The sequence below is a fragment of the Gymnoscopelus microlampas genome, assembly GCF_963454915.1.
Source record: "Gymnoscopelus microlampas genome assembly, chromosome: 24".
Lineage (NCBI taxonomy): Eukaryota > Metazoa > Chordata > Actinopteri > Myctophiformes > Myctophidae > Gymnoscopelus > Gymnoscopelus microlampas.
In genome coordinates, this window is record NC_139961.1 from 6,166,683 (window position 1) to 6,194,495 (window position 27,813).

The following is a 27,813-nucleotide window of genomic DNA, read 5'->3' on the forward strand; positions in this document are numbered from 1 at the left end:
ACTTAAGTGATATAACTTGATGCAAGTGAGTGACACTTTGCATCCTCCAGAGCATTTAGTTAGTAAAATAGCAGGTCAAGTGAGCAGAATGCACACGGCAGGTACAGTATAGATAGGTGTCTGACACTGAAATAATGTTGACATGGCACACTGACTCAAATGTATAAAAACATGGCACTGCATGCCACAAAGGTTGCTGACCCTTGGTCTATAGCCTCATGTGAGTCTGCATGCAGAGCTGCTGTGTTCAGATCCTGTGGGTTCGGTGCCGTGCTGCTGGTCCAGAGTGATGATGACGACGTGGCCTCTTATGGCCAAGTGTGGTTCTATTAATTTGAGGAGGAGCTCTGTGCCCCTGCTGTTTTTCTTATATTTTCCTTGATTAGTTTACTTCGTTAAGATTTATTGTTGCGCATAAGAAACAAGTTGTGTGACTAAAGAGGGCTTATAGTTAAATTAGGCTTCTGTCTTGCCAGTTCTAGTCCGGTTGGACCATAGTGATAGTCCTACAGTCACGGGTGCAGGCTTGTCATTGGGGTTTTGTTAACTGTTAGAGCGAAGTGGTGTTGTGTGCTTTATTAATCATGTCTTTGTGCCTTATACTGAATCAGAATCAGGTTTATTGTCACATCACAGTGTGTGTGTGTGTGTGTGTGTGTGTGTGTGTGTGTGTGTGTGTGTGTGTGTGTGTGTGTGTGTGTGTGTGTGTGTGTGTGTGTGTGTGTGTGTGTGTGTGTGTGTATGCGGGTGAAGAAGAGAAGCTGCTTCCTCTTATGTATAGAGAAGAGGAAGTGCAGTCTGCACGCTAAACAGGAAGTGAGAGAGTGGGGTTAGTTTCAACACGCTGATGTTCACATCTCTGTAGGAGGAGAAGCACAGTGACTCTGCCTGGTCAGCAGGAGAGATCTAGCTGACTATAGGTCATTTAAGGTCATGGTGTTTTTCCTGATTTGTATCGTATTTTTGCATCCTTTATGCAAATTATGCCAATGAGGAGAGATTGCACGACTGCACCATAGTAATAAATTCATTTCCACAAACGTGGACTTAGACTCTTGAATTACCTTTCTAAGTTAATTAGAAGCTAAATGATTTGACCCCCGAGAAGAACCCCAAGAAAAATATACCACTCAACAAAGTTTAAATAAATATGACAATTACGGCCCCCACAATTTGATAGATAGGCCCCCTGAAAAGTAGGCGTGGACGATTTTATGTCCAGGAGTAATTTTTCACTAAAAACTAATGGTTGGAATGGATTCAGCACCCCCAAAATCCCAGAGTTAGACATCCCACAAGGGGCATGAGATCTACTTAACCTTTGACATAATAAAGTGTCCAAGATGCCGAAAAGTGGGACAGGGAGAAGCATAATGCTTATCGAGCCCTACCCCTGGCTCAGTTTGCATAAAATTAAATCGTCACAGTGTTTACAGCACACTTCAAGAATACATAATTAACATGGTGTTTTTGTCTTTTGTGTTGTGTTTTCCTAGTAGCCTACACCTAACACACACATACAGCATACCCTCAAACACATGACCCTCGCTCTCTCTCACACACACACTCACAACTCTCTCTCTCTCATGTGAGTCAAGACGGCAAAGAGCTATCCAGACAATAACAGAATCTCCACTGCTTTTACATTTTATTATCGGCAGCTAATTAAAATAATGCTAACCCGAAATATGTCAATAGTTTAATAAGGATGATTAAAGGCAACTTGATCCATGCAGTCACATGTACATGGTTGAGATTTCAGTTCCTTCTTTCTTATTCTCAGTTCACTGTCAGCTGGATAAATGTAGTCACATGATTTGAGGTTTGTCCGAAAGTGTCTGCAAGCTTTTGTGTTTTTACCTTGTAAGCTTTGATTCTTTTGTTCTCTTTCCAAGTTCCCTTTCTTCACTATCGCCACCATGCATAGTTATTGCTGATGAGACAAATACAGTCCACATGATGGACAATTTATTGTATGTATTTTGTGTTGTGTTTGCCTAGTAGCCTACCCCTAACACATAGTACATACGGCATACCCTCAAACACATGACTCACCTGGAACATTGACACGCTGCCAGACTTTCCTGTGTTCATTCACACGGCACCTCTCCCTTCAGATCAAGAATTAAGATAATCAAGAGAGGTTTATTATCACTCACTCATACAGGTAGAAGCAGTGGAAGATACTGTAGGTATGACACATGTGTGATTGGTTGGCTTCACATTCAAACCAGCCAACCTGAGCATGGTTTGACGGTGGACGATATGAATGGATGTTTTTGTCTGGGTTCACAAACTAACTACTAAATGCAGTGTCTCAAAGGGAGCTACAGTGTCAGTGTGTGAAGCTGCCATACTTGATCACACTACAGAGTCACACAAAAGTAGCAGATCTACAAGCTCAAAGCGATGCCATTTGGGCTTGTAGATGCCTTTTGAGCTTGTAGATCTGCTACTTGTTTTGAATTTGACTCCTGAAAAGTAACAGTTTTGGACATAATATGAGGTTTCGACCCAACAGAAACGACATAAAGTCTCTTTTGATTCTGAATCCTGTCATATCTCCCTCTGTCTGTTTATAACTCATACTGTATACTGTATACATAATACACCCTCTCTGTGCTCCATATGCAAATTACAACCTTTATGGCAAGCAGAATGGGTGTGTGTGTGTGTGTGTGTGTGTGTGTGTGTGTGTGTGTGTGTGTGTGTGTGTGTGTGTGTGTGTGTGTGTGTGTGTGTGTGTGTGTGTGTGTGTGTGTGTGTGTGTGTGTGTGTGTGTGTGTGTGTGTGTGTGTAAGAGAGAGAGAAGGAGAGAGCAACAGAGCGAGAGAGCTTGAGAGAGAGAGAGAGAGAGAGAGAGAGAGTTTAATAGCAACGGATGAGCAGACTTGTATGCAACTTGTCTGGCAAGTGTGTGTGTGCTGTGCGAACACAAGAGCATGCCTGCAGGCTCACATTGCCATGGCAACCGTACCACACCCAGCACAAGAGACAGAGAGACACGTTTACATGTCTGTACACCTCTGTGTTACTGTGAGCAGAAGTTACACAGAACAATAAACAATTAACAATAACAAATGAACATGGAGGTATAGAGGAAGTATGAAACATCCAGCTTTGCTTTTCTGGTCATTACATGAACACAACAAAAGACCTAGAGAGATGAAAAGTCAAAAAGGTCAAGGTCAAAGTAGGGAACAGATGGTAGTATATTTATAGTGAATGGTCAGTAGGCTGTCCTGACGACATGATTAAGTTCACATGGTGTCCTCTGTGATGCAGTTGTTTACCCATCGTCACTGATTCACTGTTAGTGACAAATCAACTACCTAACCTAATAATTAATCATTCATAAGTGACATTTATGATACATTAGGTTTACATTATGATATCATTGTCATTCAGATGTTTGATTCTGTATTGTCTATCAATGTGGGTATAAAGAGCACATACAGTATGTGTGTGTGTGGCTGAGAGGAGGGGGTGCATTTGGTTGTGTTGAACAATTTGTCAACAACGGTTGTTTTGTTCGTTTGGATTAATTCCTGACATGATCAGACTTGTGATGTCTGGCTGCAGTAAAACACATGCTGATACACTGCAGGTCAGACTGCAATGTAAGAGACTTTGACTGACATTCATGAACCATACATACCACTTGTATTATGCATGTGGAACATCCATTGCAGTGTGTATTTGCATGTTGAAGACTGTTGTGTTTTTGACAACAATACAGAACCAAGATAAATGTCTCAACAACTAAATGTAAGCTGACACGTAGATTCAGGTTGGACCAGTTTGACGTCACAGATGTTTGTCTAGTTGAAATGCAACCTCAGATGAACTCAAACACCTGGGATTCTGTATGTAGTCTATGTACTTGATTATGTTAAGAACACAGTTCATTATACGGTATATGCATACAATTATTTTTAGGAAACAGTTCATAATAATGTACATTATTATTTAAATAATACAGTTCATAATACAGTATGTAGGCCTTTACTAATTATTCTAAGAGCATAGTTCAAAATACTGTACTACTATTATGTTAACCGCTTAAACCCTACTATATACATTGTTCCTGCCCTCCCCCCCAAACTGGATCCCCTCCTTTTCCCCTCTACACCTCAAATCTCTTTGCCAAAAATAGCCGATCTACAAGCTCACAATGTGTTGCAAAGCGACACGTTGTGAGCTTGTAGATGTGCTATTTTCACATAATGTTTGCCTGAATAGGGAGGCAAGGGTTCATTTGGTTAAAAGTACAGTTCATAATACTTCATGACTATTAAAGGCTAATTAATTAATTCATTATTATTAATTAAGAAGGTTCATGATATCTTTTTACATCTGTCGGTGTCATAAATGCATGCTAATTAACCCATTAAAACCGGGAAAGCATCTGTGTCATTTTAGATTTTTGCGTTGGCTATTCAAAAATAGCAGATATACAAAAAAAAAATACAAGATACACAGCGTGTCACTTCGTGCTTGTACATCTGCTATTTTTGATCATTTTAGAAAAATCTTTAAAGTGTGTGAACTGCTGATTTAGAAGGCATTTGTCTCAATGGGTTAATCGTAAGAAGGTCAAATATCCTCATACAACCACAACCACATTCAAAGACCTGACATCCTTATCTACACTGGAGGCCAGCTGTAGATAAACATAAAAGCAGTGTTGAATTATAACACAACTCTGAGTGAGAAAACAATACAAGAGTTTTATCAGAGGCTGCCACTGAATTCCTCTCATCTGGAAAATATAAACTGCAAAGTCAGCATCCTGTAAAGACATGTAGTAGACAGACACACATAGATTTGATGCACTAAATACAGTAACAAATAAATAAATAATTCAAACTGCATCGTTTCTGACACCATCACAGATAAATGAATAGTATTATGTATTTCAAATGCATCCGAAAGACTGTCCTTCTGTGACCTTCACAAGCAGTCCATGGTTTTATTCTACTTTACAGTAGATTCTCTGAATATGAAGTCATTGATGGCTGTCATAATGTTGAATGTGGACAATTTGTGGTTCATCCATAAACATCTTTTGGACGTTACATCAACCCTACAATGACTCTTTGAACACGTGCGTTCGCTTCCAGCGTTCGCGCGTCTTAATTGTGTAGGCTAATGGATGTAATGGCTGTAATGGATGTATTTGGATTGTGTCTATTTTGTAACCTTGGCTACATTGGAAATGAGGGCTTGCCCCTCAACTGTACTCCCGAGTATAAATAAAGGTGATGATGATATAAGATCTGTGCATATAACTGTAGTCCTGAGTTTCCAATTGGCGGCATACCCGTTTCTGGTTCCACTTCAGATTCCCATAGCTGTTGTGCCAATCAAGTGCAGCTATGGGAAACTAAACCAGAACTTTTAACAGGTATGACACTTTTAGGAAGTCCAGGACGACAGTACAGCACACAAAACAATAACAGGACACTGAATGACATGTAACAACTGGTATATCATATCTCCAGCAGGCCGAAATGTGTGTGTGTGTGTGTGTGTGTGTGTGTGTGTGTGTGTGTGTGTGTGTGTGTGTGTGTGTGTGTGTGTGTGTGTGTGTGTGTGTGTGTGTGTGTGTGTGTGTGTGTGTGTGTGTGTATTAACCACACATACTACCACTTTACACATGTGGAACATCCATATTGCACTGTATAGTATGCTTGTTGAAGACTGTTGTGCTTTTGACAACAATACATAATCCTTGTCTCAACAAGCAAATGTAACGTGACACTTAGATTCAGGGTAGACCAGATTGACGTCACAGTGTCACATATGTTTTTTGTAGTTGAGTTTTGAGGAAGAGACAACTCCCTCAGATGAACTCAGACACTCGACATCGATGGATGTGAAGAAACAACGTCCTTTCTTTCAGCGTCTCCTCTGCAGATAAAGGTAAAATGTCTCTTTGACTTAAACTTGATATGAATTCACCTTCCTAACAGGGAATATTTTACAAGTTTATTCTGCTTCGTACAGTCACATTGCATAATACGACGACTGTATGGATTTTTGAAATACTTAACTACTTATACATTTCATAACACAACTCTATGAAAGTATGATAAATACACAATGTCAAAACAAGGCTCTAGTCTTGCATGGTGTTTAATTGAAACAAACTGTGTTGTGGAGCTGTGTGTCTCAGTATAGCGTGAGTCCTTATTGTCTGCTGGTAAAATTCTACAAAACCTGTTGGATTTAATTAATACTATTTAAAATGACTGCAGGACTTTGTGGATTGTATTAGTACAGGATGATGTGATTGTAGAGACTGACAGATAAACAGATATAATACCAACATGGGTTTGTTCTCCGTTGAGAAGTGTGAGACTGTGCCTGTCAGTGTACAGTAGTCTATACAGCTGTGGCTGTTCCCAATTTGCTTGGTGTATCAGTGGCCACTTTGGACACAAATAACATGGCAGCCACCGTCTTTGACTTCATTACCCAAGAGTCTTTGCAAACATGTCCGGCGAGGATGCGCTGTGATTGGCCAGTCGTTGCTTTGACTGGCAGTTCTGCATTGGTGCCTTGGCAAATGCCAGGATGAAACTCACTCTCCCCTATACATAGTAAGAGCCCCTAGCAGGGACCCCCCTGAGTCTATACATAGTAAGAGCCCCTAGCAGGGACCCCCCTGAGTCTATACATTTATGCAAGGATGATTGTTATAGCTTAAACATGTAACTTTATAATTTTGTGTGACAAATGCTATATCAGGGTTCTTCAACGTTTTTCAGGCAAAGGACCCCTTAGCTGAGAGAGATATGTAGCAGGGACCCCCACTACATATTGTATGAAATAAAAATTGTGTTGTAGATTAAACTTTTTTCATAGATGTCATAGATAGCATCGATAGACTTGTTTGACACTGTCATCAGTGTTGGATGCATGTTAATTTGTATTTTCAGTCATTTGACTTAAACTGTCAATACTTAGCTTCCACTCTGTGCTTAGTCTGCTCTTTTTCCCCTTTACACCAAACTTCTTTGCCAAAAATAGCCAATCTACAAGCTCACAGAGTGCAAGCTCAAGCGAGGCGTTGTGAGCTTGTAGATCTACTAGTTTTGGCTAAAGTTATCCTCAGAATAGGGATGCTAGGGTTCAAGTGGTTAATGTAAAAAAAAATATCCTACCACACAAAGGTTTGGCAGCTTCCCTGTAGTAACTCTGAGGACCACCTAAGGGTCCTGGACCCCCTGTTGGAGACCCTGTTCTATATAGTTGTTAAAAAGATACATACATCTGTGCTTTAAGTCTGTGCTTGTTTCAAACAATCACCAGTCCTTTAAAACATGGATTTGATATTTGATTATCTGTGTATTTAACATATTTGAAAAGCTGGGGAAGTGAAGTGCATGTTATAGTAAAATAATAATTATTGTATGTCTCCTTTAGTTGTTGTTTTTTTGCACATAGCCCTATTAGCCCATGTGGAATTTGTCCTCTGCTTTTATCCATTATTAGGAGCATTGGCATATGACAGTGATTATGTATAGCCTATTTAATGTATGTTATGTGTACATTCATGCAATTAATTCCAAACCTCACTGATAACAATAGTTTTTGAACTTGGTCAACATCTATATAATGCTCATGCAGTAGGCATACTCTCCTCTTTGTGTCTCCTACCAGAACCGCTGCCGGTCATCAAATCATTAGCTTAGGAATGCGACAAAGGGGTGACTACATGGGGTGACTAATCAGTAGGAAAAAAAGGTCATTTTGGGGGTGAACTATTCCTTTAATACTTTTTCCCCCCACACCAAATGGCATTTTTATTGAATTTTGAACACTTGTGTAACCTCTAATGAAAACTTAGTTGTATGTAGTGAAGATTTGGCGGACCCCCTGTAGTTAGTTTTAGGACCCCCTGGGGGTCCCGGACCCCCTGTTGAAGACCCATATGCTGTAGGTTATACCTTTTTTGTATTTGAGAGCCCTCCCAAATACATAAAAAGGTATACAGGGTTCCGTAAGGGGCTAAACTGATCGCCTTCTGGCGACTGCAGAGGAAGCTCACTAAAATAAATACATCCAGATTCAGTGGTAGGAGGCAGGCGGGTTATGACGGCTGATAATGCTGAAGTTGAGCACTGACAGGTGGATATATGTGTGAGGGTCTGTCGTCTGTCTCTCTCTAGTGGTTCTAAGACCTGGCTGTTTGGTTTGTCCCATTAAAATAGATCAAGGACGCGCTGCTAGTTAATGGATTTTGTATTGATTTGCAATGTTCTATTATGTTAGTATTGATTGTTGGCAGTGAATTGGAATGCGCTCTGCTGAAACTTCTTTGGCTGTTAAAGACTGAGTCGCGTCATTGAAAGTAGCACATTGTAGCCTACTGTATAAATGTCATAACATGTTGTGAGCTTATGTATATCTGCTACTTTAGGTGTAGGAGTTTTAACCATGTTAGATTAATTGAAAACACCCCTCCTTGGTTCTGGTGACTGATATTGTCCTTCTAATGTGTGAGGGGCTGTGTTTTTTCAATTATGTTTTTCATTTTTTTTAAATATTTTTTTGGGGGGAAATGGAAAAAATGAAATGTAAGCAATAGAATAAAAATGAAGTAAAAAAGTTATCGAAAAAAATCGTCCCCCTCACGCATTAGAAGGACAATATCAGTCACCAGAACCAAGAAATGGGGTGTTTTTTAATTAATCTAACATGGTATGGGGTTTGTATAGGAAGGGGGCATGTCTGATAAAAATGAATATCAAAAGCAACTTCAAAACTGGGGTGAAACACAAAAGCCAAAGTAGATGTTAAAATGACTGCAAACATGTTTGGGAGTGAAATATCCCTTTAAAACCTTGAGAAATCAGCAGCCTACTAAACCTACACACCTGTTGTGGATTGAGATTGTTTTTTGCCGAATAGTACTGTGAAAGTGGTGGCAGCAGCTATGATAATGCTGATTTATTTTCCTTTTACCAGATAGAAACACCAGGTAACAACAGATTGTTACAAACACCTCCTTCCATTGGTGAGCCATCAGCCATGAAGTCTCACAGCTGACATCTCTGACAGACTGGGTGAGTTGGACATGGAAACAACTTCATTAAGTGAACAAAACACCCTCACCTCGCCAGGAATGAAACACACCATGTCACACAACCTCCTTTAACTACAATCATATTTCAACAAACCTAAAATACATCTCTAAATCTGTTTTAACTTTCCCTAATGGAGTCTTTGTTATTTAATGTGGTTAATGTGCACCATCTAGTGGTCTTATTGTGAAATGACAACACCTGATCACTGATTCTCTGCTGTAGAGTTTAAACTGATTCATCATCTCAGACTCCATTGTATTTTATCCACCTTTAATACAGATTATAACGTTTTAATTGTGTTTAAAGTTGTGTGAATCTGTTCTCTTCCCTTCATGACAGCAGTAATGTATTTAAGAACCACTTCAACCATTTTCTAAATATATCTTCATATAATTGGTCCTCACTAATGCTCATTATAAGTATAGATGATACCATTAGTTCTTCTCACTCTGTGTCTCAGAGGAGGATGTGGACAGTTCAGAAACCTACCTACCAGTGACATCATCGGTAGACTAAAACTAGTTTTATTTGTATTAATGCAAGAACAATGACTTCTATGTCAGCATGCTAACGTTCCAGGAATAGAAAGGCTGTAGGTTCTATTGGCTTGGAATCTGCATCGCCTGGTAGGCAGGTTTCTGAACTGTCCACATCCCACCAATGAGACACAGAGTGAGTAGACATACATAGTGCCATCTTATAATGAGCATTAGTGAGGACTAATTATATGAAGATAAGGTTGAAAATGTCTGAAGTGCTCCTTTCAATCAATAAGGTATCATCTGGAGTCATCTACTGTCACACTATATGTACATGTGTATTATCCCTTTGATTATAATATACATTGCATTTGACTATAGTTCTATTATGTAAGTTTAACTTTAAAGTGATTTCACTTCACCTACTTCTGCCCCCATCCCTGCACGCACGCACGCACGCACGCACGCACGCACGCACGCAGGCTGTTTTGATTCTCATTTAGAGTATAGTGTTTAATATAACTGTCATGTACATATAAATGCATAGATTACAGTGTTGTGTTTTGATACAGAGAACATTATATTTTGGTGTGATATGCTAGCACACCTGATGTTCATGTAATCAAGCTAATGCCCCTCCCCCTCTGTGTGCTTTATACAGTATAGGAGTTGGAGAATCATGTCATGGGCACTTTCTGAAACAAAGCTGTTCTTTTTTCATTTATCTTCAGGTACTGTATGTCTTCTATTTCTTTGATGTTGAACATGTGGGTGATTAAGTTGTAAATACATAATGTACATAATGTACATAATACAGTAACATGGTGTTTGTTATGCCCCCGACGCGTAGAGGAGGGGTCTAATCACCCTGAAGGGGTTTATTTCTCAATAATGACCTGCTCCACATTGATTATCCTGCTTATTACACGGCTACTTAATAAAGAAATAAATACATTGACCCAAAAGTAAGAACAAAACAAAGAATTTCATTGCTTATGGTAATAAAAAGTATTCCATTAATTTATGCCTGGTGATCCAGTGCAACGCTGTGCCTCAGAAACAACTAGAAGTGTTAATCAAATAGAATACATTTTCAGTTACTGCATTGTTTATTTCTTGAAAAATAAATTGATCCCTATATCTTTCACCTATTTGTTTTAAAAGTAGTAAAAAATAGCCAACCTACACGCTCTCAATGCATCACAAAGTGACACATTGTAGCTGCTAGTTAATATTTTCAAAAGTGTGTTTAGATTTTTGAAAATGGGTATATTTTTTACCTATAGATATCTTCAATAATGTAATCTACGTCTGTTTCAACAGCAGTGTAAAGAGATGGAGTCCAGAGTGGAAGGTGGTGATTCTGGAGAAACAAAAGCTTCCTCAGAGCAGGTAAACAGCTTCAACCTTTGACCTCAGACAGCTTTCAGATGACCACACATCATGACTAAAGGTTCAGGATCAAAATCTGAATACATTTTAATGTCACATCACAGTATACAGGTGTAAAAAGTGGGTGAAATTATTTTTTTGTGCAAGCTCCATCATTTTTGTTACTTTAAGAAAGCAGAAAATAAAATTAGAGGGGAGCAGGGGGCAAACATGAGTAAAACCTGGTGGTCTTGCCTTTGTTACTACGGTAGGCCTCATTGCCTGGCCGTGGTCCCTGGTCACAGGAAGTAAACCTTCTTGTACAGGAACTGAACATACAGGAACTGTTCATACAGGAACTGTATAAGAACTAGGGCTGAATGATATGGACAACATTTCATATTATGCCACATATCTCGATATTGATTAATTACACGGTATTACTATTCAGATTTCATAATTGAAATTTTAATTGTTATAACAGTGAAATTCTAAGTCAGTGACAACTAAAACACCATATGACATGTCCGTATCTTAATTTTAAGTAGCTTATAATTGGGTTCACACACTTGTTATTTGATCTTCTCAAATAATAAGTGTAAAACTAAGCATTCTTCAAAAAAGAAATGGCAAGTCAGTTTAACAATTATTTTGAATTTCTCTGACCAAAAGTAAAACGCTTACTTTCCTAGGATGCACTCTCTTATTTTGAAGGCCGGAAGTGTTTATTCTCGTTTGACTTGACACAGTGCTATTAGTGCTGGCTGGACGAACATGCTAAGCCAAAGTCACGGCAAATCACTGAGTTCAATAAAACAAACGTAAATCTGACAAATGGACATTAACAGTCAAGCTTTTCATACTTAAGGTCCCTTACAGCTTCTACACCTATTGTTATCCTTCAAATAGATTTTTGAAACAGGTCACATTGAAACATGTAGGCCTATATATATATATACTGTATATCACTTTGACTCTTGATATATTTGCTTGGCATTACCAATAGTCTACTTAAATGATTGAATATTTCTAAATGTCTCAAAACAATCAAGCAACAACAAATGCTCATTGTTGCTGCTGCTTGAACATGGTTGTCCATTTGAGGAGGAGCAGTACTTTATCCCACCTCACTGCTCTCTAGTCCATTGCTTCTCTGTCGCCTCTGCATCGTTATGTAGTGATGTTTGTGTATTTAGTTATTCATTCATTCATTCATTCTGGATGTGCACCGTGTGCAGTGTGTCTCTCTGCAGACCTCTTCTCCTCAGACACCATTTACCCTGGAGTATAAGTTTGACTTAAAGGCCCAGTGAAATGTATTAAAATAATACTGGGTGGTTATTGTTAAAGTAGAAAAGTTTGCTCTATGAATTCAAGGCTTTACCAAAGCTAGAGCAACGTGCGAGAGGCCAGCATTAAAGTCCACCAACAGAAAAGGCTTGCACACTGACAGAAAGACATTGAGGCTCTTTGGAGGCAAAACCATTATATTTTAATTACAACGTGAAAAAAGGTGACAGTGAATAAGTGACACAAGGAGTGGACATTTCGGTCCTTAGATGATGATGTTGATGATGATGGTCGAAGGGCCGAAACGTCCATTGTTGTGTCACTTTTCCACTATGTCACCTTAGCTCTTTCTGTTATTAGTGGTTATTGTAATATAACATCTAACAGAAAACCATTCCAGGTGGTGGGTTTTAGGTTGAAAACCATACTGTAGCCAATACCATACAATACATTATTGTTTAATAGCACTCAGGTATGATATGATTCAAATGACATTACTGTGTACAACAGGATGCTGCTGACAGCTTGACTTCAGAGAAAATGGATGCAGAAAAAGGTGAGTTTTTGTTCTGCACTTGGTACAGTGAGTGGTTTGTTGGCTAGTGGTACATTTTGTTTGCCAGGTTGTCCATCCTCAATATCTTATTCTGAAACTAAAAGCGTACCAGTTGTTACACTGCTATGTTTATGTGGGGATGTAGAGATGCTACAGTGTTATTTTTCATTGATACAATGACATTTTTCTTTGATGCATTAATCTAAACCACTCTCTTTTTCTCTTGCAAACAGCAAGAGAGGCTTTTGTGATCCAGCACAGGGCAGAGTTCATTCAAAAGGTTACCACAGTCATGCCTATAGTAGACAGTTTAAGAAACATGGTCCATCCTGAGCTCTATGCCAAGATTCAAGCCGAGAAGACAAGCATGGAACAAATGAGAGAACTGTATACAAAGGTGTTAGATCCAGGTGGAGCAGTTGTCAAAACAGCGTTTTACAATGCCCTTGAACAACACGAACCCCACCTGTTGGAGAGGCTTGGTAAGATCATATATACTACTGAATCATCTTTTTTATGCAAAAACCTTAAAGTATGACTTCACCCATGTTCAATCTATCTTCATGTAATTGGTCCTCACTAATGCTCTTTATAACATGGTACCATTTCAGTCTACTTGGTCTGTGTCTTAGAGGAGGCCTGTGGACAGTTCAGAAACCCGTCTACCAGTGACATCATCGATGGGGAATCCAAGCTAACAAAAACGGCAGGCTTTATATTCCTGGAAAGTTAGAATGCTCTAATGGAAGCCATTCTTGCCTTAATAACAATCTATAATCTAAAATGTGGAATCTTGTTTGGAAAAAAAAGAAAACCTGCCTAACGATGATGTCACTGGTAGACGGGTTTCTGAAGTGTCCACAGCCCTTCTATGAGACACAGACCAAGTAGAAAAAATTGTACCATTTTATCATGAGCATTAGTGAGGACCAAATATATGAAGATAGGTTGAAAATGTGTGAAGTCATCCTTTAATACAATTTATAACAGCAGTTCCATAGAGTGGATGTGTTTCTGCCAAGACAGCTACCATCAGGTTAAATACTAGACACACCTTGTATCATCAGGGAGCAATTGTGATGCATCAGCCATACATCAACATATGTAAACAACATTATTCCATATTTATACATTACAGCAGGGATAGTCAACCTGAGGCATGGGTGCCAACATTGGCACAGGGGAGGGTGATCACTGGCAATTATTCTATAGAAGAAGAAACATTTTTATGTATATGGACAATCAAAATCTGTTGGAAATATTGTATTTGTATGTGGTGTTATAAGTAAACATGATGTTGACATGTTGACAGTGTGATGGCACACTGACTCAAATTTATACAAATATGGCACTTCATGTCAAAGGTTGCTGACCCCTGCATTACTGTATAAATAGTGACACAATGAAATACAGTCGTCATTGTCAAGAAAGAAAAATCGGTCACTTTGGTGGTCTAGTCAACTTCAGCATCAGTGTCAGCTCCACAGATATTGGTTACCAGGCAAATGTGGTTCTACTGGCAAGATATGAATGTAATTACCCCCAGATAATGACGAGAGTCCCATTACATAAATGTCATGTCCACTCACAGAGCTCACTCATTATCCTCCTCTCCTAATGCAGGACCTGTACTTCCATCTGAAGACTCAGCTAAACATGGTGAGTTATGAAAGAATCTGACCAGAGCTGTTACTAATAAGAATTATTGTCTATACAATACCATTGTCATTTATTAATCAAATGATTTAACTGCCAAGACTGTACAGAGCAGTAAGAAAGCCTTAATTCACAATGTAATGTTTTTTTCTTCAAGCATATCTCTACCATTCACTGCAAATAGAAACAATGAAGATGTGGTATTGATGAGGGATATTTATTTTGTAGTCTTATTCCATTCTGTATCAAAATTATGGAATGATTGGTTGCTTGACATCATTTGTATTCTGACGCCATTTAACAGTACAACATAGATATACATTTTAAAGACTTTGATCATCAATGCAATCGGAATTGCAGAGGCCTCTATCGATTGATCAATTAATATATCAATATCTTAATTGATCAGAGTCAGCACACTCCATAATAACACATAATGGAGTGTGTTGACTAACCTCAATGTCCTACAACGTCTACTCTGACAAAGCGCTCGACACTATGACTCAGACATATCGGTCGGATTGTGAGGGTAGGAGTGAGGGCCTTGCAGCAGCCTATTAAAAGTCCCTAAAAGGCCAATCTTAATTACTTCCTGTCAAACAAAAAGGTACTGCATGATGACATAGACAACCCTTATGAATAAATATCAATATTTATTTCCATAGCCGCACGTTCCTGCAATCAGACAGGGCTATGCCATTTTGAATCTCATTCCAGATGAAGTCCAAACGGTGTATTACTCATTTTAAGCTTAATCAGCATATGTATTTGAAAACATTTTAGGTTAGAAATAAGCAACGTAGTAACAGACATGCTTCACAGCTGGCCCTCTCTCTCCCTTGGTTAGCGTGAGCGACAGCCTACACAAACACTAGCCTCTGCTACACAGCTGCAGTGAGTGAGATTCAAGTGTTTCATAGCGTGAGGGGGATTCAGTCTGAAACCGACGCTGTTTCAGACTGAAACTTCAAAATGAAATTACAAAAAAAGCCATTTCACCAGGTCTTTAAGCCTGCATTTGTATGTTATATCCTCAGTCCAGAAAAGTAATATAATGTATACTATAACAAGTTACTGTTGGCAGGAGTAAGTAAAGTCATACTACGTTTTGTTAAGAGTAATGCATAACTTTTTTTCGTAACCAGCCCACCACTGTTTAACAAAACATGCGACATGCATCTGTGTTTTATGGTCATTTAGAAACTCAACTGGGGTGTCAACAACTCAAGTCTTATCTGAAGAAGGAGCTTAAGTGTTTGGAAGATTGGACACAAATAAGCCAAACCAAAAAAAAACAAAAGCATCTGAATCAGATCTTCACAGAAGTCTACATCACAGAGGGATCCAGTGCACAGATCAATAATGAACATGAGGTTAGACAGATTGAAACAGCGTTCAGTAAACAGGACGGTTCAGAAACACCAATACGATTTGAAGACATCTTTGAACCTTTACCTGGAGAAGATGAACCAATCAGAACAGTGATGATGAAGGGAGTGGCTGGTATTGGTAAAACAGTTGTAATTGGGAAGCACACTCTGGACTGGGCAGAAGAGAAAGCCAACCAGAATATCCACTTCATATTTCCATTCACTTTCCGAGGGCTGAATTTGGTGAAGGAGGATAGTTACAGTTTGGTGGAACTTCTTCAACACTTTTTTAGTGAAATCAACCTAGCAGGAATCTGCAGCAAAGGGTCCCAAGTTGAGTTCATTTTTGATGGCCTAGATGAGTGTAGGTTTTTTTTAAACTTCCAGAAAAAGGAGATCTTGACTGATGTCACAAAGCGAACATCAGTGGACGTGTTGGTGACAAACCTAATCATGGGAAACCTGCTTCCGTCCGCTCGCATCTGGATAACCTCACGACCTGCAGCCGCCAATCAGATCCCTGATAAGTATGTTGACAGGGTGACGGAGCTGAGAGGGTTCACTGACCCCCAGAAGGAGGAGTACTTCAACAAGCGATTCAGTGATGATGAGAACCAGGCCAGAACAATCTTCTCACACGTGGAGAAATCACGAAGCCTCCACATAATGTGTTACCTACCAGTCTTCTGTTGGATCACTGCTACAGTTCTAGAGAGCATCTTGAGAACAGAGGGGAAGGGTGCACTGCCGAAGACCCAGACTGAGATGTACATACACTTTGTCGTGGTTCAGTCCAAACATCAGAATACCAAGAATAAGGACGAAGCTCAAACACATTCTGACTTGAATCCAGACAATATTAAGACCATTCTGTCTCTGGGAAAACTGGCTTTTGAACAGCTGGAGAAAGGCAACCTGATCTTCTATGAAGACGACCTGACAGAGTGTGGCATTGACATCAAAGATGCCTCAGTGTACACAGGAGTGTTCACACAGATGTTTAAAGAGGAGCGTGGGTTGCACGATGTCAAGGTGTTCTGCTTTGTCCATCTGAGTGTTCAGGAGTTTCTGGCTGCGCTTTATGTGTTCCTCACATTCATCAACACGGGTGTCAACCTACTGTCACAAACAACTTCCAAGTGGTCTAAGCTGGTTAAAAACACATCTAAGCTGTTCGTAGACACATCTAAGTTGAATTACCTCTATCAGAGTGCTGTAGACAAGGCCTTGCATAGTCCAAATGGACACTATGACTTGTTCCTTCGTTTTCTACTGGGCCTTTCAATGGAGAACAATCATTCTCTCTTAAAAATGCTATTGAAACAGAAGAATGAAAAAGTGTCGCAGACCAATCGAAAAATTGTCAAGTACATCAAGAAGAAGATCAGGGAGAATTCCTCTCAAGAGAGAACAATCAATCTGCTCCACTGTCTGAATGAGCTGAATGATCAGTCTCTGGAGGAAGAGATACAAAAGTACTTAAGCTCAGGAAGTCTCTCCACAGGCAAACTCTCTCCCGCTCAGTGGTCAACTCTGGTCTTCATGTTGCTGTCATCACAAAAAAAGCTGGATGTGTTTGACCTGAAGAAGTACTCTGCTTCAGAGGAGGCTCTTCTGAGGCTTCTGCCTGTGGTCAAAGCCTCCAATAGAGCTCTCTAGGTGAACTGATAATCAAATGTATTTATTATTTCATCTTTTCCTTACATGAAGATAACACAAACGTTGTGTTAACTGTATTACTCCCCCCCAGGCTGAGTGGTTGTAATCTCTCGGAGAGATGCTGTAAGATGTTATCATCAGTTCTGAGCTCCAGCTCCTCTAGGCTAAAAGAACTCGACCTGAGCAACAATGATTTGCTCGATTCAGGAGTGAAACTAATCGCTGATGGACTGGGAAGTTCACAATGTAGACTTGAGACACTCAGGTCAGTATTCCTGAACCTTTTCAATAGATGACCATTTGTGACCCATTCTGCCTCACGGTGGGTACACCCCAATACAAGCAATGTTGAGCAGAGAGGAGAAGAAAAGCCATAAGAACATTTTTCATCCGACATATGTTAATCCCACAGTCACAATCATGAAATACGTGGCTGTCATTCACCTAAACATTAGAGCTGAAATAAGTGTGTAAATAATACATACACGTAGATACAAACTTAAATTGGTCATCCTTGGTGCATCCTAACATGCTACTTGCTTTGTGTTTGTTTTTGGACAACAATGGGTAATTGCGGTAATGACCGTGTTCCATACATTAGGATTTAGAAAAGATATATTATTCCATTGATTCATGTATCATGTCCATGTCAAAGACAAACAATATTAAATAAGGTTAACTAATATGTTTATGAATGTGTAATGTACATGCAAAGCGTGAAACCGCCCTACTTTGTGTACAAGGTGTTTCACATGGTGCCATAACTGAGTGCTTAGAGGCCGTCTGGGAATCGGAAGGTTCCTGGTTCGCCACCCTGCCCACAAAGTCTATGTGTCACAGAGTCCCAGAGAAACCCCTTGACTCATGCAGAGTACACGTTTAATGTGTGTGTGTGTGTGTGTGTGTGTGTGTGTGTGTGTGTGTGTGTGTGTGTGTGTGTGTGTGTGTGTGTGTGTGTGTGTGTGTGTGTGTGTGTGTGTGTGTGTGTGTGTGCATGCAGGTTGTCAGGCTGCATGGTCTCAGAAGTAGGCTGTTCTTATCTGGTCGCAGCTCTGAAATCCAACCCCCATCTCAAAGTGCTGGATTTGAATCACAATCACCCCAGAGGAGACTCAGAAGAACAGCTGCGCTCTGCTGGACAACTGGAGACCCTCAGGTATGGAGAGACTTGCTACTCAGTGCAAGTTTGACTAGTAGGTTTAGAGGGACATTATACTGTGATGCTGTGTAGTACTGTTTAAAGTGTAATAGCATGACATTATTATCAATCATTGTTTCTATTATCAAATAGAATATGTAGGCCTGACTTTGTGTCTCCTTCATCCCCAGTGTCGACCATTGTGGGGCGTGCAGGCTGAAGCCAGGTCTGAGGAAGTGTAAGTGTTTAATCTGTTTTATTCATGATATCAAAGTATCACACATCCTATTTATATGAACAGCACATATACACAGCAGCATGTGAAATTCATTCAGTAACATGCTAGGTGTGCAGAATTATGATGATAATAACCCTAAGTGTAAAGAGTCATACATACTGTACACGTTGGCTATACATGCACCTACATGCATACAGTACATACAAACATTGCAGATCTACAGCTGAAATCTTTGTGAGCTTGTAGATCGACGCAGTACAAATCAGGCTGCACGTGTCCATTTGGTTTCATTTGTACTCTCTAGGAGTTAAATGAACACAGAGGAGACACTTTGCTCTCCCTATAGGATGTGTGTGTGTGTGTGTGTGTGTGTGTGTGTGTGTGTGTGTGTGTGTGTGTGTGTGTGTGTGTGTGTGTGTGTGTGTGTGTGTGTGTGTGTGTGTGTGTGTGTGTGTGTGTGTGTGTTTTGCTCTTCTGTTGGAGCTTGTTCTTTCTGTGAATGGGTCTCACACTGTAAAATCCTCAGTGTTCATTTAACTCTGAAAGTGACCAACCTGTAAGGGTCCATTTGGTTCCATTTATTTCATGTATAGTTCATCAAAGTATAAAGCCTGATTTATATTCATATTTGTATGACTTACATGTCACCAGTCGTATACAAAGTACTCAACCGTAGTACTTGAGTCAAAGTATAGATACTCCTGGTCAAATATTACTCAACTACAAGAAAGCTGCTCTGTCAAATGTTTACTTGAGTTAAAGTACTTCAGTGGTTGCTGTTAAGAAAATTAAGTATTTAAAAAAATAATGTGCTTTTGAATCAGTAGTATGTTCTTTTTAAAACCAATGCAATTCTGTATTGAAATGTTTCCATTTTCCCCAAAAATCCGGGCGTGAATAGCTGAATGGTTAAGTCGTGCACCACAGGCTCTGATGCCTGACTGTAAGTCTCGGGTTCAATACCCAAGTATCCAAAAGTACAAATAACAAAATACACTTTTTAATTTGTTTATTTAAAAAAAAAAAGTAAAGATGTTTCCAGGGCCTTTTCTGCCTTTATTTATAGTTTGTAGTAGAGATGGACAGGAAACGGGGGGAGAGAGATTGGAACGGGACTCGAACCTGTGGTGCGCTGTCAGGCTACTTATGAGCCTAGGTGCCTGAACCGCAAGGCCAGCAGTCTGGGCCCACTTTTAGTTTTTTAATATCAATGCACTGCTATCTTAAAATTCTGATATTTTCCCCGAAAAAATAAGATTAGTGTGAATAGTGATAGCAATAGTGAAAATAGCTGATTTACAAGCTCACATTGTGACACAAAGCGTTGTGAGTTTATAGATCATTTCACTATATTTCACTAGGCTATTTGAAAAGGGGCTTAAGTGGTTAGTTCATAATGTACTTTTTCCCTTTCTAGAAATGTAATCTTTGCCTTTGGAAAGTAGTGGAGTGAAAGTCATACAGTACTCAAGTAAATGCAGTTGATCACTGTCCACTGAAAGACAGTGAGTATAAATGAAGCATAAGGGTCCATTTAGGTACAAATGGGGGTCAGTTATGTGTTCTCCATAAATCTATAGTTTTAATTATACAAGCGAAGAAGACAGTGTGCAGGAGTCCTTTCTTCTACACTCTGAAATGAACAGTGAGGATTTTACTGTGCATGCTGTGTAACCACATGACACCAATGTACACCCAAAATGATTCAACACTTTGGTTTATCATTTCCAACACCCACTTCATATCTCACCCAGAAACAGGCAGGGGCAAAAAAGACACATTGTGAGCTTGTAGATCAGCTTTGTTGCATGAAAATAATTAATATTACAATGACTTTATGTGTGTTTGGAGAAAAAAAAAGTGTTACAAATATTGTTATGACACTATGACACAGTAATATACTTTGGGCAAATGTTTTACTTAAGTAAAAGTATAAATACTGCAATGTAGAATTACTCTATTAAAGGTAAAAGTCTGGAATTAAAAATGTACTTGAGTAAAAGTACAAAAGTATTGGTATCAAAATGTACTTAAAGTACCAACAGTAAAAGTACTACAATGTTTGAAAATAGCAGATCTACAAGCTCACAACGCGTCGCAATGCGACGCGTTGTGAGCTTGCAGATCGGCTATTTTCAAATAGCCTAGGTATAAAATAAGGCTAAAGTGGTTAATGTATGTTTTATAATGTAATAATTTATATATCTGCAAAGTAACTTTAGTAACTAAAGTTTTCAAATAATTGTAGTGGAGTAAAAGTACAATATTTACCCCTGAGATGTAGTGGAGTAGAAGTAAAAATACTGGAAATTGGAAATACTCCAGTAAAGTAAAAGTACCTAAAAATTGTACTTAAGTACAGTACTTGAGTAAATGTACTTAGTTACTTTACACCACTGGTGACATATAAGTCATACAAATAGGAACATAAATCAGGCTTTATACCTTGATGAAGTATAAATGGAACCAAATGGACCCTTACAGGTTGGACACTCTCAGAGTTAAATGAACACTGAAGATGAAGTAATATATGATTGTTAACTGGTGTTGTGTTGTGTGTTGTTCTCTCATCAGATGTGTGTGAACTCACACTGGATCCAAACACAGCACACAGAAAACTCTCTCTGTCTGAGAACAACACAAAGGTGACAGATGTGAAGGAGGAGCAGCCATATCCAGACCATCCAGACAGATTTGACTACTGTGTACAGGTTCTGTGTAGAGAGAGTCTGATTGGACGCTGTTACTGGGAGGTAGAGTGGAGTGGATATGTTGAGATATCAGTGACATACAAAGGAATCAACAGGAAAGGACAGGGTGTTGACTGTAGTTTAGGACGGAATGACAAGTCCTGGAGTCTGATATGTTGTGATGATAGAAGGGACAACAGTTATTATGTCTGTCACAATGATGAGATAACTAAACTCTCTGTCCGTTCTAACGTTCTCTTTGGCTCTAACAGAGTAGGAGTGTATGTAGACTGTCCTAATGGCACTCTGTCCTTCTACAAAGTATCGTCTGACACACTGACACACATGCACACCTTCCATTCCACTTTCACTGAACCACTCTGTGCTGGATTTGGGTGCGGCTATGTCTCTGGCGGCTCAGTGTCTCTGTGTCAGATCTAGGAGGTACAGAAACATCCTGTTGTTCTGGAGGATCACACACACACACACACACACACACACACACACACACACACACACACACACACACTCGCACACACGCACACACGCACACACGCACACACGCACACACACGCACACGCACACACACACACACACACACACACACACACACACACACACACACACACACACACACACACACACAGTGTGTGTGTGCGTACACCGATCTACAAGTTGTCATTCTGTAGATCAGCATTTTTTCGGTGCACGACGCCAACGTGCAACTAAGTGTAAAGGTATCTAAAAAAATTTAAATTTTACTTTTGGTACTTTAAATACATTTTGACACCAATACTTTTACTCAAATCAATTCCGGACTTTTACTCATAGCAGAGTAATTCTACGTTCTAGTATTGATACTCTTACTTAAGTAAAACATTTGAGTACTTCTTCCACCACTGTATTTTGGAATATCCAAAGTATAAATCTAAATTCCACAAAGTGTGTGAGTGCTCCTTTACGCGTCTCCAGAACCGTCCAACCAATCACTTTCATATCCAACGTGTGTAGTGATGACATCACAGTGTACTGATGACATCACAGAGGAGGTTAGTGCAGAGTGTGAACTCAGTCAGAGCAGTCTTTCTCCAGAACTGGTGTGTCAAAGTCAATGTAAAGGTGTGTGTCTCAATTACATGCAAAGTCAATGTAAAGGTGTGTGTCTCAATTACAGGCAAAGTCCATGTAAAGGTGTGTGTCTCAGTTACATGCAAAGTCAATGTAAAGGTGTGTGTCTCAATTACATGCAAAGTCAATGTAAAGGTGTGTGTCACAAAATGGCGCATGGTGTGTATTGATGACGTCACAAGGGAGCTCAGTGCAGAGTGTGAAGTCAGTCAGATTGACGCTTCTTTGATCAGAAGAGCGTCTATCTTCAGTCTGATAGTCGCTGTTTATACTGTAAACAATACAGCAGTAATATCTGCCATGTCTTTGGTCAAATGTTGTTTATTGAACCTGTGATTTTATCGATTTATTGTGCTTATCAAAGCCAAGTCTTTGGTCAAATGTTATGTAATGACCTATGATTTTTATCAATTGTCTGACGGACATTGAGATGGGTTGTACAATGTTGTGCTCATTAACTCTAATGTAATGGTTTTTGAAGCCCTATAACCTGTGTATCATTTGTGACACGCTTTCTAATAAACACATAAGAAAGTCACCTTGTTTTGCTGAGTGCAATGCTTCTATCTTTATAATGAATATAATAACTACACACAATGCTTCTATCTTTATAATGAATATAATAACTACACACAATGCTTCTATCTTTATAATGAATATAATAACTACACACAATGCTTCTATTTTATAATGAATAATTATAATAACAATAACTACACACAATGCTTCTATCTTTATAAAGAATAATTATAATAATAATAACTACACACAATGCTTCTATCTTTATAATGAATATAATAATAATAACTACACACAATGCTTCTATCTTTATAATGAATATAATAATAATAACTACACACAATGCTTCTATCTTTATAAGTGAACGTATTAATAACTACACACAATGCTTCTATCTTTATAAGTGAACGTATTAATAACTACACACCACTAGAAACCTGAGCACAGAGGAGCATCTACTTTAGTACTTTAGTGTTGTATAAAGGCCTTTACAGACAGGGTGCCATTTTCTTCGCACGGAAAAAACGGACAATATCATTTTTTAAATGAACACATGGTTCTCTATGACCTCATGCACACCGGCTCCCAATTTTCCCAAACTGGAACGAAATATTTTCATTTTTGGGTGTCCTTGACATGTAAAATGTTTGAGAACCACTGATATATAGCAACATAGGAACAATAATATAGTAGGAACAACATAGCAACAGGTTTTTTTTTTTTTTTTTTTTTTTACTGTACTATAGTAATACAGTGAAGCCCCTAGCAGGGACCCCCCTGAGTCTATACATAGTAATAGTGTGGTTCACACACTGTTTAATTTCAAGGACCCCCATAACTCTGACAGTGTACAAATGGAACCAAATGGACCCGTAAGGGTCCATTTGGTTCCATTTGTACACTCTCAGAGTTGAACACAACATAAAGGGCCATTTGGAACCCCCTCAAGGCACCACAAGGGTCCCTGGACCACACTTTGAGACCCACTGGTGTAGCAGAGTGTTTCCAGTGAGCCAACATGCACAATATCGGCACCCTACTCTGTTTGACCAAAATGGAACAGAGCCTTAGTAGCATTGGTAAGGCCAGTGACGGAAGTAAGGAAGAGGCCCAATGTCTTGCCAGTATGGCTGGCTGCTGCACAGAGAGCCTATTTCCCCTGTGGTGTCTCTAGGTAACAGCCTCTGGACACTTCCACTCTCATTGCCAATGACAGACAGGTGTCAGCCAAGGCCGTTAGTGTCATTAACTAATGTCAGTCAGGTGTGTGTCAGTACAGAAGCCCTCACTTGTTCTCCAGACACAACTCAGCTCAGTGTCGTTGTTTATCTGCATTTATGTTGTATTTACTTGGTTTGCTTTGTTGTCAGAAACCATGGCATTGGTGAAGTGGAGAATAAAGCCCTTAAACTTCCTCTTGGTGTCACAAAGCTCTTTAATGGGAGAAACTTGGGCGGTCAGCTACATAGGCACACACACACACACACACACACACACACACACACACACACACACACACACACACACACACACACACACGCACTGATGGCAGAGGAAACCATGCAAGGCTCCAACCTGCTCATCAGCAGCATTAACTTAAGGATTCAGTGTCTTGCTCAAGGACACTTGGACACTGACTCAGGGGGAGCCAGGGATTGAACCGGGAACCTTCCTTCTCTTTCCCAAGCGGCCGCTCTATCTCCTGAAACACTGTAATTGGAGGTAATATTTTTTAACCCTTTCACTCTGTTAACATCAGCTCTGTCGTGTTCTTCGTTAAATATGCAGACGTTTTCAATTCAATTACAGCTGAACGCCACTAGATGTCACTAGAGATCCATGCAGGAACATTGAGGGTAAAAGCTCCTGGCCGCAACTGTTGCGTTGAGACTGTGAGCTTGTAGATCAGCTATTTTCACAATTTTTGCCTCTTTCTAAAACATTATTTGACAATTTGGCCAATGTGTGACCAGTTTTTATAGTACAGTTTGTTGATTACTTTTGAAGCAGTAATGCTCTTTTTTCTGTTCTTTGTTTTCTTTTCTTTTCACTTCACTGTCATCTGGGGACCCCACCAGAATCATGTCGGGACCCCACCAGAATCATGTAGGGTCCCCACCAGAATCATCTGGGGACCCCACCAGAATCATGTGGGGACCCCACCAGAATCATGTAGGGACCCCACCAGAATCATGTGGGGACCCCACCAGAATCATGTAGGGACCCCACCAGAATCATGTGGGGACCCACAGGTTGAGAACCACTGTTCTAAAACACTGTTCTAAATCCTAGGAGTTGCCTGAAACACGTATGTTGTACATACATAGATAACATCTAAAATGACACAGATGCTTTCCTGGTTTTAATGGGTTAATAACAGTTAATATGGATTGGTTATTATATCACCTGGTTTTAATGGGTTAATAACAGTTAATTGGTCATTATATCACCTGACCTGCCCATCACCTGACACAAGATATTAAAGGACCGCTTCACTAATTTTCAACATATCTTCATGTAATTGGTCCTCACTAATGCTCATAATAATATGGAACCATTTTGTTCTACTTCTGTGTCTCAGAGGAGGGCTGTGGACACTTAAGAAACCCGCCTACCAGTGACATCATCGATGGGGAATTAATCCAAGCTAATAGAAACAGCAGGCTTTCTATACCTGGAAGATATCTCACATGAATAAACATCTACATTAAAAAAGGGCAATTAATTGAAACAATAACCCCGCCTAATGATGATGTCACTGGTAGGCCACAGCCCCCCTGTGAGACACAGACAGAGTAGAACAAAATGGTACAATATTAACATGAGCATTATTGAGGAGCAATTATATGAAGATAGGTTGAAAATGGGTGAAGTGGTCCTTTAAGTTAAGAGAACAGCTGGTGTAGGACAGTGGAGCTGCATCACACCTGCACTGCTATGAAGCAGTGGTTCTCTTTGTGTTTTTCATGTCTATTAACTAATGTAGCTGGGGACCCCCTGGAATCCTCTCAAGGACCCCTGGGGATCCCCAGACCCCATATTAAGAACCGCTGCTATGAAGACACTGGCCCATGAACCGACATGAGTGGAAATTCTTTGTTGCTACGGTTACGGTCATCACATTATTGTCTTAGGAATGAGACAAAAACAACAACAAAATCTCCATGAATTTAAGGCGTCATGGGGTTTGTAATTAATAGAAAATAAGACATTTTTGGGTGAACTACTCCTTTAAGATAATGAACCCATTAAGGCCTGAGGTTCCGATTCTACAAAATGTCTTCTAAATCAGTTCTAAAAAACATTTTTTTGAAAAAACGTATGTTGCTATGTCAGTGGTTTTCAAACTTTTTAATGTCAAGGACCCCCAAAATGTATATGTATTTGACTGCGGACCCCCATCTCAAAATATTTTGTTCCAGGGACCCCCCAGAAGCAAAGATTTGAGTTAAAAATGTTTGCTTTAAAATAATATATATTCAAAGAGTTGCACACATTTTCACGATTTTTCAAAAAATAGCAGATCTACAAGCTCATAGCGCGGCACTTGGTAGCCCAAAGTGTATAAGTAATGCTTTTTAGCTCAAAGTAAAAAAGTGACACAGATGCGTTCCAGGTCTTAATGGGTTCAGACTAATCACACACAAAGGGTTAAAACAGTCTAAGCTTAAGTTGAAGGTAACTTTAAGTCATAACTAAAGGCCTTCGTCTGGTAGAAACCTGCAGGGAGTGTAGACGGAGCAGAAGAGAGAAACTGCTGCTTCTCATGTGTAGAGTGTGTGTGCAGACTACCAGACCCATAGAGCAGTCCTTCTCATGTGTAGAGTGTGTGTGCAGACTACCAGACCCACAGAGCAGTGCTTCTCATGTGTAGAGTGTGTGTGCAGACTACCAGACCCATAGAGCAGTGCTTCTCATGTGTAGAGTGTGTGTGCAGACTACCAGACCCATAGAGCAGTCCTTCTCATGTGTAGAGTGTGTGTGCAGACTACCAGACCCACAGAGCAGTCCTTCTCATGTGTAGAGTGTGTGTGCAGACTACCAGACCCACAGAGCAGTGCTTCTCATGTGTAGAGTGTGTGTGCAGACTACCAGACCCACAGAGCAGTGCTTCTCATGTGTAGAGTGTGTGTGCAGACTACCAGACCCATAGAGCAGTGCTTCTCATGTGTAGAGTGTGTGTGCAGACTACCAGACCCACAGAGCAGTGCTTCTCATGTGTAGAGTGTGTGTGCAGACTACCAGACCCACAGAGCAGTGCTTCTCATGTATAGAGTGTGTGTGCAGACTACCAGACCCATAGAGCAGTGCTTCTCTAACTTTTTTCATGCCAAGGACCCCCTTAAATGATATGTATTTTGGCCGCGGACCCCATCTCAAAATATGTTTATTCCAGGGACCCCCCATAAGCAAAGATTTGAGTTACAAATGTTCGCTTTAAAATGTATGTTTTTGCAAAAAAAAAATCAAGATCTTTCAAAAAATAGCAGATCTACAAGCTCATAGCGCGGCACTCAGTGCCGCGCTATGAGCTTGTATGTCTGCTATTTTTGAATAGTCAAAGTATAAAAGGTTAGAATTATTGTGATGCTATATAGACAGGTTTCCTGTTAGTAAACATGAG

At 39.7% G+C, this 27,813-nt stretch overlaps 2 protein-coding genes across 4 annotated transcripts in view; both read left to right on the forward strand.

Moving 5' to 3' along the window:
* The first annotated feature begins 5,834 nt into the window (after positions 1 to 5,834).
* Positions 5,835 to 27,813, forward strand: part of LOC311040398 (NACHT, LRR and PYD domains-containing protein 3-like) — a 68,860-nt gene continuing 46,881 nt past the window's right edge. For all 3 annotated transcript variants that reach the window (XM_084050655.1, XM_084050656.1, XM_084050657.1), the window contains exons 1-4: positions 5,835 to 5,925; positions 8,977 to 9,074; positions 10,236 to 10,305; positions 10,898 to 10,966. In XM_084050655.1, coding sequence (XP_083906781.1) covers positions 10,910 to 10,966 — 57 coding nt within the window. In that variant the 5' untranslated portion in view covers positions 5,835 to 5,925; positions 8,977 to 9,074; positions 10,236 to 10,305; positions 10,898 to 10,909. The remainder of the gene's footprint in view (positions 5,926 to 8,976; positions 9,075 to 10,235; positions 10,306 to 10,897; positions 10,967 to 27,813) is intronic.
* Positions 17,778 to 23,202, forward strand: LOC311040403 (stonustoxin subunit beta-like). Its single transcript, XM_084050663.1, has 3 exons — positions 17,778 to 18,632; positions 18,806 to 18,852; positions 21,427 to 23,202. The coding sequence occupies exons 1-3, from the start codon at positions 18,490 to 18,492 to the stop codon at positions 21,981 to 21,983; spliced, it is 747 nt and encodes a 248-aa protein (XP_083906789.1). The 5' UTR covers positions 17,778 to 18,489; the 3' UTR covers positions 21,984 to 23,202.